Raw genomic sequence first — 13,943 nt, 5'->3', positions numbered from 1 at the left:
CACACACACACACACACACACACACACACACACACACACACACACACACACACACACACACACACATACACACACACATACACACACCAACCCGTTTGAGATGAGGAGGAGGGTGATGAAGAAGACGGCGTTCTCCGTGTGCAGCAGAAGAATGCGCGCCACCTCCGCATCGGCGGGCGTCCACCCTTGGTAGCGTCGATTGGTAGTTGGTGATTTGGTCGTTGGTGGTTGGTGATTGGTGGTGTCGTGTTCACGGTCGTGTTGTAGTGTCCACAAACGATGATGATGAGTGGTGATTGGGTGATGGTGGAGCGTGGGAGCGGTGGGCAAACGCATGGCGTCACATCGGTGGCACCAGTCTGTTTCCCGCTGCAGATGCATCGACATTACGAGCACAACACACCACCACCACCACCACACCCCTGCATGCGTGCAAGCGCGTGTGCCCGCAATGGCCTCACCGTGGTTGCTGATGAACGTGTACTTGTTGAGCTCAAAGGCGAGTGTCGCCGTCTTGAGCAGTGGCGCAATCGTCAGCACCGTGTGCAGGCCATTCGAGTACTGGTGGCGGGACATGAGGGGTGAAGGGACATGAGGGGTGAAGTGGTGGCACCTTAACTAAACAGCAAAGACGCAAGCGCCCATGCAAGTGCACATGCACATACGCACTCACTCACTCACGCACATACGCACACATGCACTCCATGAACACATGCACTCCATGAACGCATACAAGTGCACATGCGCATACGCACTCACTCACGCACATACGCACACATGCACTCCATGAACACATGCACTCCATGAACGCATACAAGTGCACATGCACATACGCACTCACTCACGCACCTGCGAGTACAGGCAGGTGTTGACGCCCCAGAAGAAGAGGATGCACCCCCAGCAGATGAGCAGCCCAAGATACACATCAGGCAGCATAACCTGTGCAGGTGGTGTTGATGGTGGTGGTGGTGGTGGTAGCGTGAGAGAAGTGGTGGGATGAAATGGGAACACGCACGAATGTGGATGCAAAGGCTTCGTAAGTCTCGAATGTCTGCATACAGCACACGCGCACGCAAAAGATTGGCCAACATCTTGTACATGTGTGTGTGTGTGTGCGCGCGTGTGTGCGTGTCCGACCTGATCTCTGCTGAGGTGCTCGCCGCCGGGGTTGAGGGCAACCAAATACACCTTCCATGGTTGAACGATAGTGGTGAGGGTGGTGGCATGGTGACACGTGTGTCGGGCAGCTGTTGTGTTTGACACCTTATGACATACATACAAGTTCACACAGGAACACATACACATGGACACATACACATGTTCACACACACATACACATGTACACACACAGAGGCATGTAAATGTACACATGTACACAGCACATGCACACAAACGCGCGTACGTACCTCGCAGGTGGCGTCCTGCGTGCGCTCCTGTGCGGTGTATGGCCCACAGTCGCGGATGATGAACGTGTACAGCTTGGACCGGTCCTCGCCCCCATATGGCTCCTCCAACGCATAGCTGGTGGCAATGTGGTTGCAGTCGCGGGGTGTGATGGAGACGAGACGAGACACAGTGTTGTTTCCGCATGAACATGCGTTGATTGATGTCTTTCACGCCATCACGCACACACACTAACACACTAACACACTAACACAGATACAGTTACACACTAACACACGCACACACACGCACACACACGCACACGCACACACACACACACACACACACACACACACACACACACACACACACACACACACACACACACACACACACGTACATGGGGTGCGTTGGGGTGCTTTCTGGGTCGAGGTTGTTTGTGAGGTTGAACACCTGCTCGGTTGCCTGGAGACTTGAACACGGCCGACCCGTGCCAATCCACTAGCGCATGGTGGTTGGCGATGCAAGGTGTGTGAACAACGGAGCGTGTTCAACAGGAGCCGTGCAGCAGCAGCACAATCACCAACACGACAACAAAGTATCCCATTTTCACACGTACATCTGAGAGGTCCGTGTACGTCACGGCGATGAGGGACGGCGACGCTACCTTCCCATCCTGTTGCGGGACAACAAAACAAAAAGATCAGGGAACACACAGAGACCTTTGTGTACACAGACAACAACTAGATGCACGTCACGCATGTACCACACACACACACACACTATGGTGCACGTAACGCATAAAACACACACAAGCACACACACACACACACACACACACACACACACACACACACACACACACACACACACACACATACACACACAAACAAACAAACAAGCGCACACACACACACATAAAACGTACGCAGTCGAGATGTAGGCTTAGGGAACCGCCACGCTGGAAGCCAAACAGTTGGGAACGGAGTATCTTGAACGAACCACGATCACTTTGCCGATCCACATCAAACGTCGTGCGAACAATGATGCCGCCGACATAACCTGGCGCCAGGCACAGAACCAGCAGCAGCACCAATCCCACCGCGCAACACGAGCGAGCCATCTTGTGTGCGTGCGTGCCTCCCTGCCGCTGTGTGCTTGCTGTTTGGGCTTTGTCTGTGTCTTCTGCACTCCAACTACGCGTCCATCAGTCAGAGAGGAGTGCCTTGCTTGTGTGTGGTGTGCCTTGTGTGCGTTGTGGTTGTTGTTGATATTGGGGGGAGGACAAGCAACATCGCCCAAGAAAATAAAGAATTCTGCAGCGACTTGTGCCGCGGAATTTGAATTCAGGGCGTGGTGAGTGCTGCGCTCTTGCTGTTGCGCTGCTGCGAGTGTTGTGTGTGGAGGTGTGGAGGTGTGCTCACCCTTCTGTGCTCGCTCACTCAAGCACCACTCACTCGCGCACTCACAGGCTCCCTTTCTTTCCCTTCTCGCGCTCTCCTTCCTTCTTCCTTTGTGTCTACCTTTGTACTGAGAAGAGATCGATGAGCAGGACCAAACGGAATAGAGCATTCACACCAACGCATGCACAGGCACAAACACACACACACGCACACTTTCACACACACACACATTTTCACACACACACACACACACACACACACACACACACACTTCACACACACATACACACACACGCTTCTTTCACACACATACATACACACACATTTTACTCACTACCACCCCCTCCCCCCTCCCCACCTGCTACTTCACCCACACATGCCACGACGAATGGCGGCGCACCAGTCCTCAAGCGTGGCCCCAGCGCTTGCATGTGCGCGGAACACAAACGTCCGGCCCGGAACAGCAACACGCAGCTCCTGGCCCGCGCTGGCGAGCTCAACGGAAACCACACTGGACAGCGGCACGCGACGCTTCGGCGGCCGTTCTGCAGACTTGCCATACACCAAGTGGTCCTCGTCATCCAGGGAAACCCAGCACGTGCGGCAGGCTCGTCTCCACCGCCCACGCTTCTGCAACCACCCGGCAAGGGGCGGTGTGCTGGAGTGTCCGGGAACAACTTGTGGTGGTGCCGCTGGACCGGCGCGTGCGGCGTCAGCAACGTGTTGTCTCATCCGTTGCAGGTTGTCCTGAGCCGCGCGTGTGTTGGGATGGTCTGCCCCGAGCGTGGCGGCGAACACGCCATGTGCCTGCTGCATATACGCGCACGCCTGCTCCATGTCACCGTGTTGGTCGTGCAGTAGACCGATGTTGAAGGACGCCATTGCTGTGCTCGGGTGCTCCTCTCCCAATGTCGCCACGCCAATCTCCCTCGCCTTTTCGAAGGCCTCAATCGCCTTGGTGACCTCGCCGTTGCTGCTGTGTGCGATGCCCAGGCTGTTTTGAATCTCTGCTGTGCGTGGATGAACTGGCCCCAAGGTTTCAACGTAGATGGCCCTGGCCTTCTCATACAACTCAATCGACTTGTCGTACTGGCCCTTGCTGCTGTAGACATTGCCCAGGCTGCCATAGGTGTCTGCGGTGTCCGGGTGTTTCTCCCCGAGCGCCTCCGTGTAGATGCGGTTTGCCATCTTGTGGTATGCAAGCGCCTTGTCATGCTCGCCGTTGCTGTTGTAGATGGCGCCCAACGCGTTCCAGGTCTGTGCTGTGCTCGCGTGCGTCTCCCCAACTGTGCGCATCTTGATTTCTTTTGCCTCCTCGTACCACCCCATCGCCTTCTCACTCTCACCCTTGATTCTGTACGCGACGCCAAGGTTGTGGCATGTGTGCGCTGTGCTCTGGTGCATCCTTCCCAGCGTCTCCACGTACACCGCCCTCGCCCTGTGAAAGTAATCAATCGCCTTGTCGTACTCGCCCTTGTCGAGGTAGGCACTCCCCAAATTGTTGAAGCTTTCTGCTGTAGTTGGGTGCTTGTCCCCCCTCAGTGTCAACTGGATCTCTTTCGCTGTCTCATGGTACGCGATTGCCTTGTCATAGTCGCCCTTGCTGGAGTATGCCTTGCCCAGGTTACTGCACGTGCTTGCTGTGTCTGGATGCATTTCTCCCTGCGCCTCCGCAAAGGTAGCTCTCGCTGCCTCAAAGTGTTCAATCGCCTTGTCGTACTCGCCCTTGCTATCGTAGACGTTACCCAGGTTGTTCAAGACTTGTGCCGTGCCGGCATGCTTTTCCCCAAGCACCTCCACCCTGTTGTCCTTCGCCTTCTCGTACCACTCTATTGCTTGATCGTGGTTGCCCATGCTGTCGAATGAAACGCCCAAGTTCACATACACACTCGCGGTCTTTGGGTGTCTCTCGCCCACTGTCTTCACGAAAATCTCTTTCGCCAACTTGTAGTACTCAACTGCCTTTGCATACTCGCCAAACTGGTCAAGCACACTTGCAACTTGACCGCACAGCTCCGCAAACGCCTCTGTCTCGTCTTCTCCACGCGCACGCATCGCCTCCACAGCAGCCACCGCCTTCTCCAAACACCACGCGCGCAGCTGGTCCTTCACTGCTTGGTTGAGTGCCGCAAAGCCAACGCCATCCTGAATCGCCTTGAAGATCATGTCCTTGTCGTATGGGTTGAAGGCCTCGGCCCGCTCGGCCTGCACGCGCACCAGCGTGTCGGTCACCGCCTCGAAGTTGCCGCGGATGGCCTCTTCCAATTCCTTCTCTTCACTCTTCGGCAGGCGGATGTTGACCTCTGTGCCCTCGCTGCTGATGCCGCAGAAGATCTCCCACAGACACCACGCGCGCGTCAGTGGCATAGGGTCACGCCACGGCATGAGCACCAGCAGCACGCGCCCAATGTTGGCAATCGACTCCTTGAACGTCGTGCTCCACCTGCAGTTAGGAGGGGGTGGTGTTGTGGTGTGGACGGGGTTGTGAGGAGAAAGGCGTGTGTGCGGATGTGGGAGTGTGCAAGAAACGAGTAAAGTACCAACAACACACACATGAAGACACACACACACACATGCACACACACACGCATACACACGCGCACATACACACACGCACACACACAGACACACACACACACACACAAAACGCACCACTCTTGTGGGAGGTTGGCCGTGACGTTGGCGTTTTGGTTGTTCATGAAGAGATCAAACCAGAAGAACACGGGCTGGCCGTCTTCCTTCGCTGCTTGCTCTTCCGCAAACTCCAGCAAGACGTTGAGCACGTCTGCGATCTTGTATCGCCAGGCGTGCGACACAAACACGGTGGCCTTGCCCACATGTTCATGTGATGACTGCTTGCGCAACAGGTCGACGTACGCGCAGTTGTCCTGCTGGGTGCGTGGGACCACGAGTTGCTTACAGGCATCCTCCGTGGTCATCTCAGTGTACGTGCCGGGGAACTCGCTCTGCAGGTCTGCGAGGAAGGTCTTGAACGCCTCCACAGACACGCCGTCCGTCAGGCGGTGCTGCTCGTTGTTGTCGTCGTCCATCGTTTGCTGATTCGGTTGTAGGGTTGTGCTTGTCTCGTTGTGCGATTGCTGTAGGACGTTGAGGCCTGGTTCTTGTCTTCCGATTCTGGTTCGTGCGTGCAAGCACAGGACGGCTCAGCAAGCCAGCAGCAGAGGCAGGGAGGAGGTGAGACTGTGGGAACACAGACACCGCGAGATCGCAGGATCGCGTGCTAGCGACTCGAAGAAGTGAAAGAAGTGAGGAGTGCGGTTGCGTGCAGCAGTGTGAAGGAAGTGGCTCTTCTTGAAGCCAACTCAGCTTGCTTCTTGAGAATTGCCGAAAATCTTCCACACAACATGCTTGGCCGCACATGTTTCAAACGCACCGTGTTGATGCTGATGTGACATGACTGTGTGTCGGTTATGATGTGACATTGATGTGGTAGTGTTGTGGTGGATTCGTTGACGTGTCTTGCTTGGTGTGATGTCTGTTGTCTGCTTCGCAACGTCTGCCCGAACCACAAGGACCCTTGACACAGTGGAGGGAGGATTCATTCATGCCGACGACCAGGCCACCACCAACGTGAAAGCCAGAGAAAACAGAGACGACAAAGCAAGCAAGTGACATAACAACCCAGACATGTAGGGTGAAAACACGCGCGCGCGCGCGCGCGCGTGTGTGTGTGTGTGTGTGCAGCTGTTGGAATGTGCATCAGTGCAGCTGGAGCTGTTGCCAACTTCCTGACACGCGAGGGAGGTTCTTCTTCCGCCTCAGTGAGTGAGGAGAATGCTTGTCAGTGCCATGACAATCACGGTCACAGCAGATGCAGCCGACAAGAATGAGCCTGCAACGCCGAGAAGGAAGGCGCGAAACGTTTGTGTGCGCGAGTGTGTGTGCGAGGGAATGAGCGCAGTGTTTCGTGCTTTGCAAGCAACAACACATGTTATCGCATATTGCACGTGTCGGGTGCAACAATCGCAGCGTACTCGAAGTTTGCAGCGTGATTCCAAAAGATGTGCAAGTGTTGTTGATGGAGGCAAAGAATTCCGCTGTAAGTGTGACGTTCAGCTTGAGATCGTCCCAGCGCTCCTGAAAAGAGTGCAAGATGTCGAATTGTCGGATTATTGTGTTTGTGTGAACACAAGGGAGCACACTAGAGGGGAGACTATCTTGCATCCAAACTCACACACACACACTCACTCTCTCCCTCTCTCTCCCTCTCTCTCCCTCTCTCTCACTCTCACTCACACACTCACACACACTCTCTCTCACACACACACACACACTCTCTCTCTCCCTGCTTGAAACTTGCGGCGCCCAAATGGGTGTACCTGAACATGAGCAAAGCACGTGCCACCACGCGAAATGGTTGAGCAGTTGTGTTTCGTCGGGGTTGTTTCACGCAAAGGCAGAATGGTGTCATAGAGAAGATCTCCACAGTACACATGATGCGACCGCTGGCACAGCGTTTGTGCGCGAGCGTCGCGGAGGAAAAGTGCCTGCAAGCTCGCGTCCTTGCTCAGCTCACAGGCTGCAAAACATGCAGTTTACGAACCACAGGGTGCGAGGGGTTTCTGGTGTCGTGAACACGAATCGTCAAAGCAGCAAGGTTGGCGAACATGCTAGGCGCAGCGTCGAGAGCAGCGCAGGGAGACGGAGACTCCACGTGAAAGCACTTTACACACACAGACACACAGACACACGGACACACGGACACACGACACACAGACACAGACACACAGACACACAGACACACAACAAGTCAACATATGCACACGCATCACCACGAGCGAACCTTTGCTGTCGTGGAGTCGTGTTGCTTGACGCAGAAGAACGTTGGTACAGGTGTCCGTGCAGTTTGTGTGTGAAAACTGCCAAAGAAGAAGCGTCAGCGCAAGAAGCCAACAACATGTGAGTTGGGTAGATTCAGGAGCAGATAGCAGGCGGCTTACAGTCATTTTCGTGGGAGACATCCCCAACACAAGAACACACACACACACACACACACACACACACACACACACACACACACGCGCGCGCGCGCGCGCGCGCGCGCGCACACACAAGCGTACGATGGCACGTGTTTGCATGCCACCTCATTGTCTGGGAACAGTGCGTCGAGCTCGGCCGCGCGCTTGACGTAGCACTTGGTCAGGCGCGAATTGGCGGCGTTGCACTTCTTGCCGTCGCGGGAGAAGAACTGGTTTACAGTTGACGCGCTAGGCCCGCATATCACCTTGCTGTCGTCTCCGCAGGCCTTGTGCCCAAACACCTGCAAGGATGGGTTGCACTTCTGTGCCGGAATGTCACTGCACTGCTTCAGCGATGAACGCGAGCGCGTGCACTTCCCCGGCTTGGAGCAGATGGACAGTGCGATGATCCCTGCAAGGACAACAATTACAACAACGGGGATCAGGTAGTACTTGTACGCGGACCAAGCGGCCCTCCGCCTCAATTTGGTTGATCTGGTTTGGAACCGAGCACTGTCAGCTACGCAGACAACGGAATCACATCCACCACACGTGCGGAATTGTCAGTACGTACCACGATGGCGGGCTGTGAGCACGCCGGATGTTGCAGGTGTGGTGTACACACGCTAGAAACTTGCGTGAATCGGCAGAAGCACTAATGCACCAACATGGATCTGAGTACCTGAGATGTCCTCTGATCGCCCTTGTAAGTCTTCCAGGAGTTCATCTCTTTGAACCACCTTCTCTGCAAGTGACAAGAAGAAGAAGAAGAAGAAGAAGCAGCAGCAGCAGTGTGAGTCAAAGCAAAACAGCAGCAGAAGTGTGAGTGAAAGCAAAACAGCAGCAGAAGTTGCTCAGGAGAGGTGTTGCCTTGGTTCTGATGGCAAGCAAGCATGCGCGTTTGGGTCCAAACAGGCACGTACGCGCATGTACACATGCACACATGTACACATGTACACACGCAGAGGGGCACGTACATATACACCAACAAACACGGACACCGACACAACCACAACACTCCCACAAGCAATAAAGCACGTGGCTACGCACGCAGAGTGTCGCGCATGACGCCTGTTGCTGCTGAGACTTCTTGCTGGGCTTGTAGGAGTTCTGGGTCGTTGGTCGGGGCTCGCGGCTACCGCATGAGTCGTTGAAACGATTCCAATCCATGTGAAAGACGATAAGCTTTGGATGTGGGATTGCACATGCCCCGGATGTGAGCGCAAGAGAGTCAAAGCAAGAAAGACACGGTCATAACGCTCACAATGAGTCCCGCGATGATTCTGGCGAAACGGTCGTCCAACTCGTAGTTGTTGTAACGGCGCGCGGCCTGCTTGAACGGTTCAAACTCCGCTGCCACTTCGCCCAGAAACTGCATGGCACGGGCTTGTCCTGGCCAAAGAAGATTTGTGTGTGTGTGTGTGTGTGTGAATGCGCGCGCGCGTGTGTGTGTGTGTGTGTGTGTGTGTGTGTGTGTGTGTGTGTGTGTGTGTGTGTGAATGCGTGTGTGTGTGTGTGCGGCGCGCGCTCGTGTGCCTGCTTCTACCTTACTACGAGAAGCAAGGGATAGTACACCAAGCAATGCACAACATGTGCCACAAGCACAACAACAAACACAACGAGAGAATACGAAGGCAGCCCTCTAGCTTTCGCGCAGGAATCCAAGAGCAGCGCTTGTCTCCTCTCGCAGCATCTGCACCTACCAAAGCCTCGCTCTGTGACACACGCAAACGTGAAGTTGTCCTGACGAAGAAAGAAAAGGTGCTTCTTCTTGTACCTGAGAGCGAGGAGAGACATGACGCATGCATGGTAGCTGGAGATCAGTCGCGCAAGGTTGGAGAGATCGGACACAAGGAATACGCATGGCCACACACAACCAGACATTGCAGGCGCGTTTAGAATGCATGAGTTGCGCGTGGTTCGCTCCCTGGAATCCTGCACTCCTTCCCTTCTCTTCACATGAGAAACCAGCCCCAGCACCTTGGGACACCGTCCTGCTCGAGCACCACTGAGCCTTGGGATTGGTTTCGTGGCAGACGTTGCAGCTGGTCCAACGCGGACGGCACAAGCGACGCCGCATCCACTGTGCCAGGCTCACAGTGTTCTGCCAGAGGGCGGGCGCCCTCGGCAACCACGGCATACAACACAGCAGCCATGTCGGCAAAGAAGCAAAAGCAAGTTGTCGGGTCGAAGGGGGTGCGTGTGGGAGAGGGATGTGGTCGTCGCTGAACGATGGACAGAAGGAGAGAGAGAGAAGGAGAGAAGGAGAGCAGGCGAGAGCAGGCGGGAGCAAGAGAGGAAGAGAGGAAGTGGCAGCAAGAGGACACATGCAAATGCGAAACACCCACACGCCCCCCTCTTTTGTTGTTTTTTGTTGTTGTTTTGGGCTTGTTTTGATTTTTCTCGTTTTCTGCTGATGTCAGCGCCTGATAGAACAGTGCGCTGGAACGAGCAAAGGAACATACACAACACAACACAACACAACACAACACAACACAACACAACACAACACAACACAACACAACACAACACAACACAACACAACACAACAACACAACACAACACAACACAACACAACACAACACAACAACACAACACAACACAACACAACACTTCACCACATCACACTCATCCACACCCAGCATCCACAATGAGGCTCGAGCCGGCGCGCCAGGGAATGCAGAAGAGGCGGTTGGCAGCGTCCACAACACCACCATACCACTTCTCGCCAGTGCCTGGAGCTGTGAGGGTGGTCGTGTCTGCCATGTTGGTCTTCGTGTCAATCAGGAGCACAGACGAAGAGGCAAAGGGCACGCCAATGATGTGCGTGCTCGTCACCATCACGCCACCGGCCCACTTGGACGAGCCATCGAGGTTGGTGATGGTGCTCGTGTCGACGGTGTCCTCAGCAGGGTCAATGATGAGGACAGAAGTTGAGCTGGAAGGGATGCCGTAGATGAGGCCGTTGTCTGCAAGCACAGTTCCATGCCACTTGTTTGCGGCGCCAAACCCGGCAATGCTCGTCGTGTCAGCGGTGTTCGTCGCAGGGTCGATGATGAGCACGGCTGTGGCAGAGAAGGGAGCCGAGTACACCCGCCCATTGGCAGCGACGGCGGCGCCGAACCAGCTCCCGGTGAGGCCACCGATGGTTGTTGTGTCTGCCGTGTTGGTGCCGGGGTCAATGATGAGCACCGAAGACGATGACCAGGGCATGGCGTAGATGGCGCCGTTTGGCGCCAGCGCACCGCTGATCCACTGCTTGCCGACGCTGGCCATGCTTGTCTTGTCAGTTGTGTTGGTGGAGGGGTCGATGATGAGCACGGACGTTTCGCCGTGAGGGAAGCAGTAGATGTGTCCGTTGTTGGCAAGCACGGCACCGCCCCACTTGCGCCCCCCTTGACCCAGGCCCGCCATGGTGGTCATGTCCACGGCGTGGGTGACCGGGTCGATGATCAGGACCGCCGTTGAGTCGTGCGGGGTGCCGAAGATCAAGCCGTTGGGACCGGCAGCTCCGCCGAGCCACTTGTGCGGGAAAGTGCCAAGCCCCGCAACCGTTGTTGTGTCACCAAACGGGGCCACGTCATGGGCGGCGCAGATCCTGCGCGTGAGCGCGGTGTTCTGACCCTGCAGCGTCCTGATGGTTGACTGATGGTCACGCAACATCCCTTGCTGGGTCTCGATCACGCTCTGTTGCGTCTGCACCAGGTCGAGCATTTTAGCCACGTCCATGCCGTTTACAAACACAGGGTGTTGCACGGGGTCGCTAGTGTTGATGTGGAAGGCACCGCCCTCGTCTTCCTCCAACACCACCTGCGCCATGCAAGCGCACACGCAGAGAAACAGCAACACGGAGAGCAAGGGAAGGATGAGGAGGATGCTTATGTGGGCCGTCCTTTTCGCAGTTGGACTTGGAGAAGCACGCGCCGCCATCACTGCTGGTTGGTACTAGAGTGCTTGCTGGTGCTGTGATGTGGTTGCTTGCGGTGAAGTGGCGATGTGCTGTGGTTGGTGTTGGTCTTCGTGATGTCATGTGTCGTCCGTCGGTTTGAGGGGGAGGGGTGTGGCTTTGAGGCTTTGGAGCTTTTGTGTGGAAGTGTGGGAAAGCATGAAGCTGGCACCGCCGCATTGCCGAAAATCATGTACATCATCATTTACTTCTCTACATCCACGATGTTCTCCTGCTGTCGCCGCCACTCCTCGTCCACCACTCGCGACCCAGAGCCAGCCGAAGCACGACAGAAAGGAGGCGAGCTCGCCGCTTCAACGGCCGCTGTTGACGTGGTGAATGAGACGCCAGTGTCAAGCACCGCGAAGCCACAACAGCCGCCTACCAGCGAAGAAGAGCAGCAAGGCGACGATGGCGAAGACGCAAAGGGCGTGACACAATACCAAGCGCATCCAGCACCGACCACTTCAACTACTGTTTCTGCCGAGGACGAACATGCGATTCGCAAGGAAGGCGTGTCGCCTGCTGGGCTGCGCCAGTTCCTTGCCGATCTCAAGGCAGCACACCCAGACACGTACCAGGAGATGACCACCAAAGAGGCGTGCGACAGCGTGGTGATCCCACGCACCAAGGCGAAGCAGTGTGCGTATGTCGACGTCATGGATTCACAGCACGTGGGCAGGAAGGCGACCGTGTTTGTGTCGCACGCGTGGCGCTACAAGATCGTGGACGTGATTGGCACCCTCCTGGAGTTTGCAGGCGAGCAAGGCGAGGACGACGGCGAAGACGAAGCGCAAGTGTTCTTCTGGTTCGATCTCTTCATCAACAACCAGAACACGGACATCACAGCCAACCTTCCTCAAGAGTGGTATGGAGCTTGTGTCTGTACCTGTGTGTGTGCGTTTGTGTGTGTGTGTGTGTGTGTGTGTGCGTTTGTGTGTGTGTGTGTACGTGTGTGTGTGTGTGCGTTCGTGTGTGCGTGTATACATGTGTGTCTGTGTGTGTTCGTTGTTCACTTCCACCTGTCACCTCTGCAACCCATGCCCTCAACCTCCCGTCCTTGCCCCAACCCCCCCCCCCAACCCCAACTGCAGGTGGAGCACAACGTTCAAGAAGTCCATTGCTGCGATTGGCCATGTGCTGCTGGTGTTGACACCGTGGCACGACCCCGTGCCGCTGACACGGGCATGGTGCCTGTGGGAGATCTTCTGCAGCGCAAGTCAGGAAGACGTGCAACTCACCATCCGGCTGCCGAACGCACAGCGAGACGCGCTGAAGGAGGCCGTGCTGGAGGATCACGAGGCCGTAACAGACGCAATGGTGCGCGTGCAGGCCGAGCGGGCAGACGCCTGGGACCCCAAGGACAAGGAGATGATCTTCAAGGCAATCGAGGACGGCGTTGGCTTCCTACACTTGAACAAGGTGGTCAAGGACCAGATGCGGAACTGGTGCTTCTCAGAGATGCTCTCCTTTGTGGAGCCAGCTGATGACGAGCAGGCTGATACGCCCCAGTTTGCGCGCCTCTGCTACTACGTTGGTGCATCCCTGTTGAAGGCTGGTGACTTTGATCACGCGTTGCCGCTGCTCGAGCGAGCGCTGGACGCGTGCTTGAGAGACTATGGGCCAACGCACGAGAACGTTATCGCTGCTTACGGCGCGATTGGCCAGGTGTTCAAGAACAAGGGCGAGCACGACAGAGCCATTGAGTGTTTCGAGAAAATCCTGCAGATCAAGTTGGACACATTGGGCGACAAAGACCCATCCACAGCAGCCACATTCCACGAGCTCGGCCAAGTGCACAGCAGGAAAGGGGAATACGATCGCGCAATCCACTGCTACGAACAGAGCCTGCAGATCAAGCTGGGCACGGTGGGCAAGACGCATCCCTCCACAGCCACCACGCAGGCCTCCCTTGGCCAGGTGCACAGCGCCAAGGGCGAGTACGATCGCGCCATCCAGTTGTTCAGGCAAAGCCTCCAGATTACGTCGGCGGCATTGGGCGAGAGGCACCCAGAAACAGGCACCCTGTACAATTGTCTTGCTCAGACTTACAACAGGAAAGGCGAGTATGGACGCGCTGCGGAGTATTATGGCGAGGGCCTGCGCATTCAGGTGGATACGCTGGGCGAGCTGCACCCAAGCACAGCGAGCACCTTCAACGAGCTTGGTGTGGTGCTCTACAACAGCGGCAAGTATGACCGTGCGATTGAGTGCTTCAACAAGGCGCTGAAC

At 55.9% G+C, this 13,943-nt stretch overlaps 5 protein-coding genes across 5 annotated transcripts in view; 1 reads left to right on the top strand and 4 right to left on the bottom strand.

Annotated features, from left to right (window-relative positions):
• PTSG_09112 (uncharacterized protein) overlaps positions 1-2,706 on the bottom strand; it is a 5,605-nt gene extending 2,899 nt beyond the window's left edge. Inside the window, exons 1-8 of the mRNA XM_004989308.1 lie at positions 2,312-2,706; positions 2,003-2,059; positions 1,784-1,884; positions 1,407-1,521; positions 1,138-1,188; positions 850-939; positions 462-561; positions 88-185 (exon numbers count right to left, since the gene is read on the bottom strand). Coding sequence (XP_004989365.1) covers positions 88-185; positions 462-561; positions 850-939; positions 1,138-1,188; positions 1,407-1,521; positions 1,784-1,884; positions 2,003-2,059; positions 2,312-2,506 — 807 coding nt within the window. The 5' untranslated portion in view covers positions 2,507-2,706. The remainder of the gene's footprint in view (positions 1-87; positions 186-461; positions 562-849; positions 940-1,137; positions 1,189-1,406; positions 1,522-1,783; positions 1,885-2,002; positions 2,060-2,311) is intronic.
• A 446-nt stretch (positions 2,707-3,152) lies between these two features.
• On the bottom strand, positions 3,153-5,836 carry PTSG_09111 (uncharacterized protein; the record flags this gene model as incomplete). The annotated part of the gene is made up of 2 exons (XM_004989307.1): positions 3,153-5,229; positions 5,439-5,836. 2 exons carry the CDS (start codon positions 5,834-5,836, stop codon positions 3,153-3,155), a joined length of 2,475 nt encoding a protein of 824 aa, XP_004989364.1.
• Positions 5,837-6,478: 642 nt separating this feature from the next.
• Positions 6,479-10,089, bottom strand: PTSG_09110 (uncharacterized protein). Its single transcript, XM_004989306.1, has 10 exons — positions 9,746-10,089; positions 9,469-9,542; positions 9,030-9,157; positions 8,816-8,900; positions 8,448-8,510; positions 7,891-8,285; positions 7,591-7,666; positions 7,127-7,326; positions 6,782-6,884; positions 6,479-6,639 (listed from the first exon to the last, which is right to left on the bottom strand). Exons 1-10 carry the CDS (start codon positions 9,919-9,921, stop codon positions 6,566-6,568), a joined length of 1,374 nt encoding a protein of 457 aa, XP_004989363.1. The 5' UTR covers positions 9,922-10,089; the 3' UTR covers positions 6,479-6,565.
• A 304-nt stretch (positions 10,090-10,393) lies between these two features.
• On the bottom strand, positions 10,394-11,764 carry PTSG_09109 (uncharacterized protein; the record flags this gene model as incomplete). The annotated part of the gene is made up of 1 exon (XM_004989305.1): positions 10,394-11,764. The coding sequence occupies exon 1, from the start codon at positions 11,693-11,695 to the stop codon at positions 10,394-10,396; it is 1,302 nt and encodes a 433-aa protein (XP_004989362.1). The 5' UTR covers positions 11,696-11,764.
• Positions 11,765-11,930: 166 nt separating this feature from the next.
• PTSG_09108 (mbre TPR repeat protein) overlaps positions 11,931-13,943 on the top strand; it is a 2,995-nt gene continuing 982 nt past the window's right edge. The window contains exons 1-2 of the mRNA XM_004989304.1: positions 11,931-12,579; positions 12,806-13,934. Of these exons, the coding sequence (XP_004989361.1) occupies positions 11,936-12,579; positions 12,806-13,934 (1,773 nt within the window). The 5' untranslated portion in view covers positions 11,931-11,935. The remainder of the gene's footprint in view (positions 12,580-12,805; positions 13,935-13,943) is intronic.

Source organism: Salpingoeca rosetta (genome assembly GCF_000188695.1).
Source record: "Salpingoeca rosetta unplaced genomic scaffold supercont1.29, whole genome shotgun sequence".
NCBI classification, from domain to species: Eukaryota; class Choanoflagellata; order Craspedida; family Salpingoecidae; genus Salpingoeca; species Salpingoeca rosetta.
Note: the sequence above shows the minus strand (reverse complement) of the source record. Positions and strands in the feature narration are given on the sequence as shown.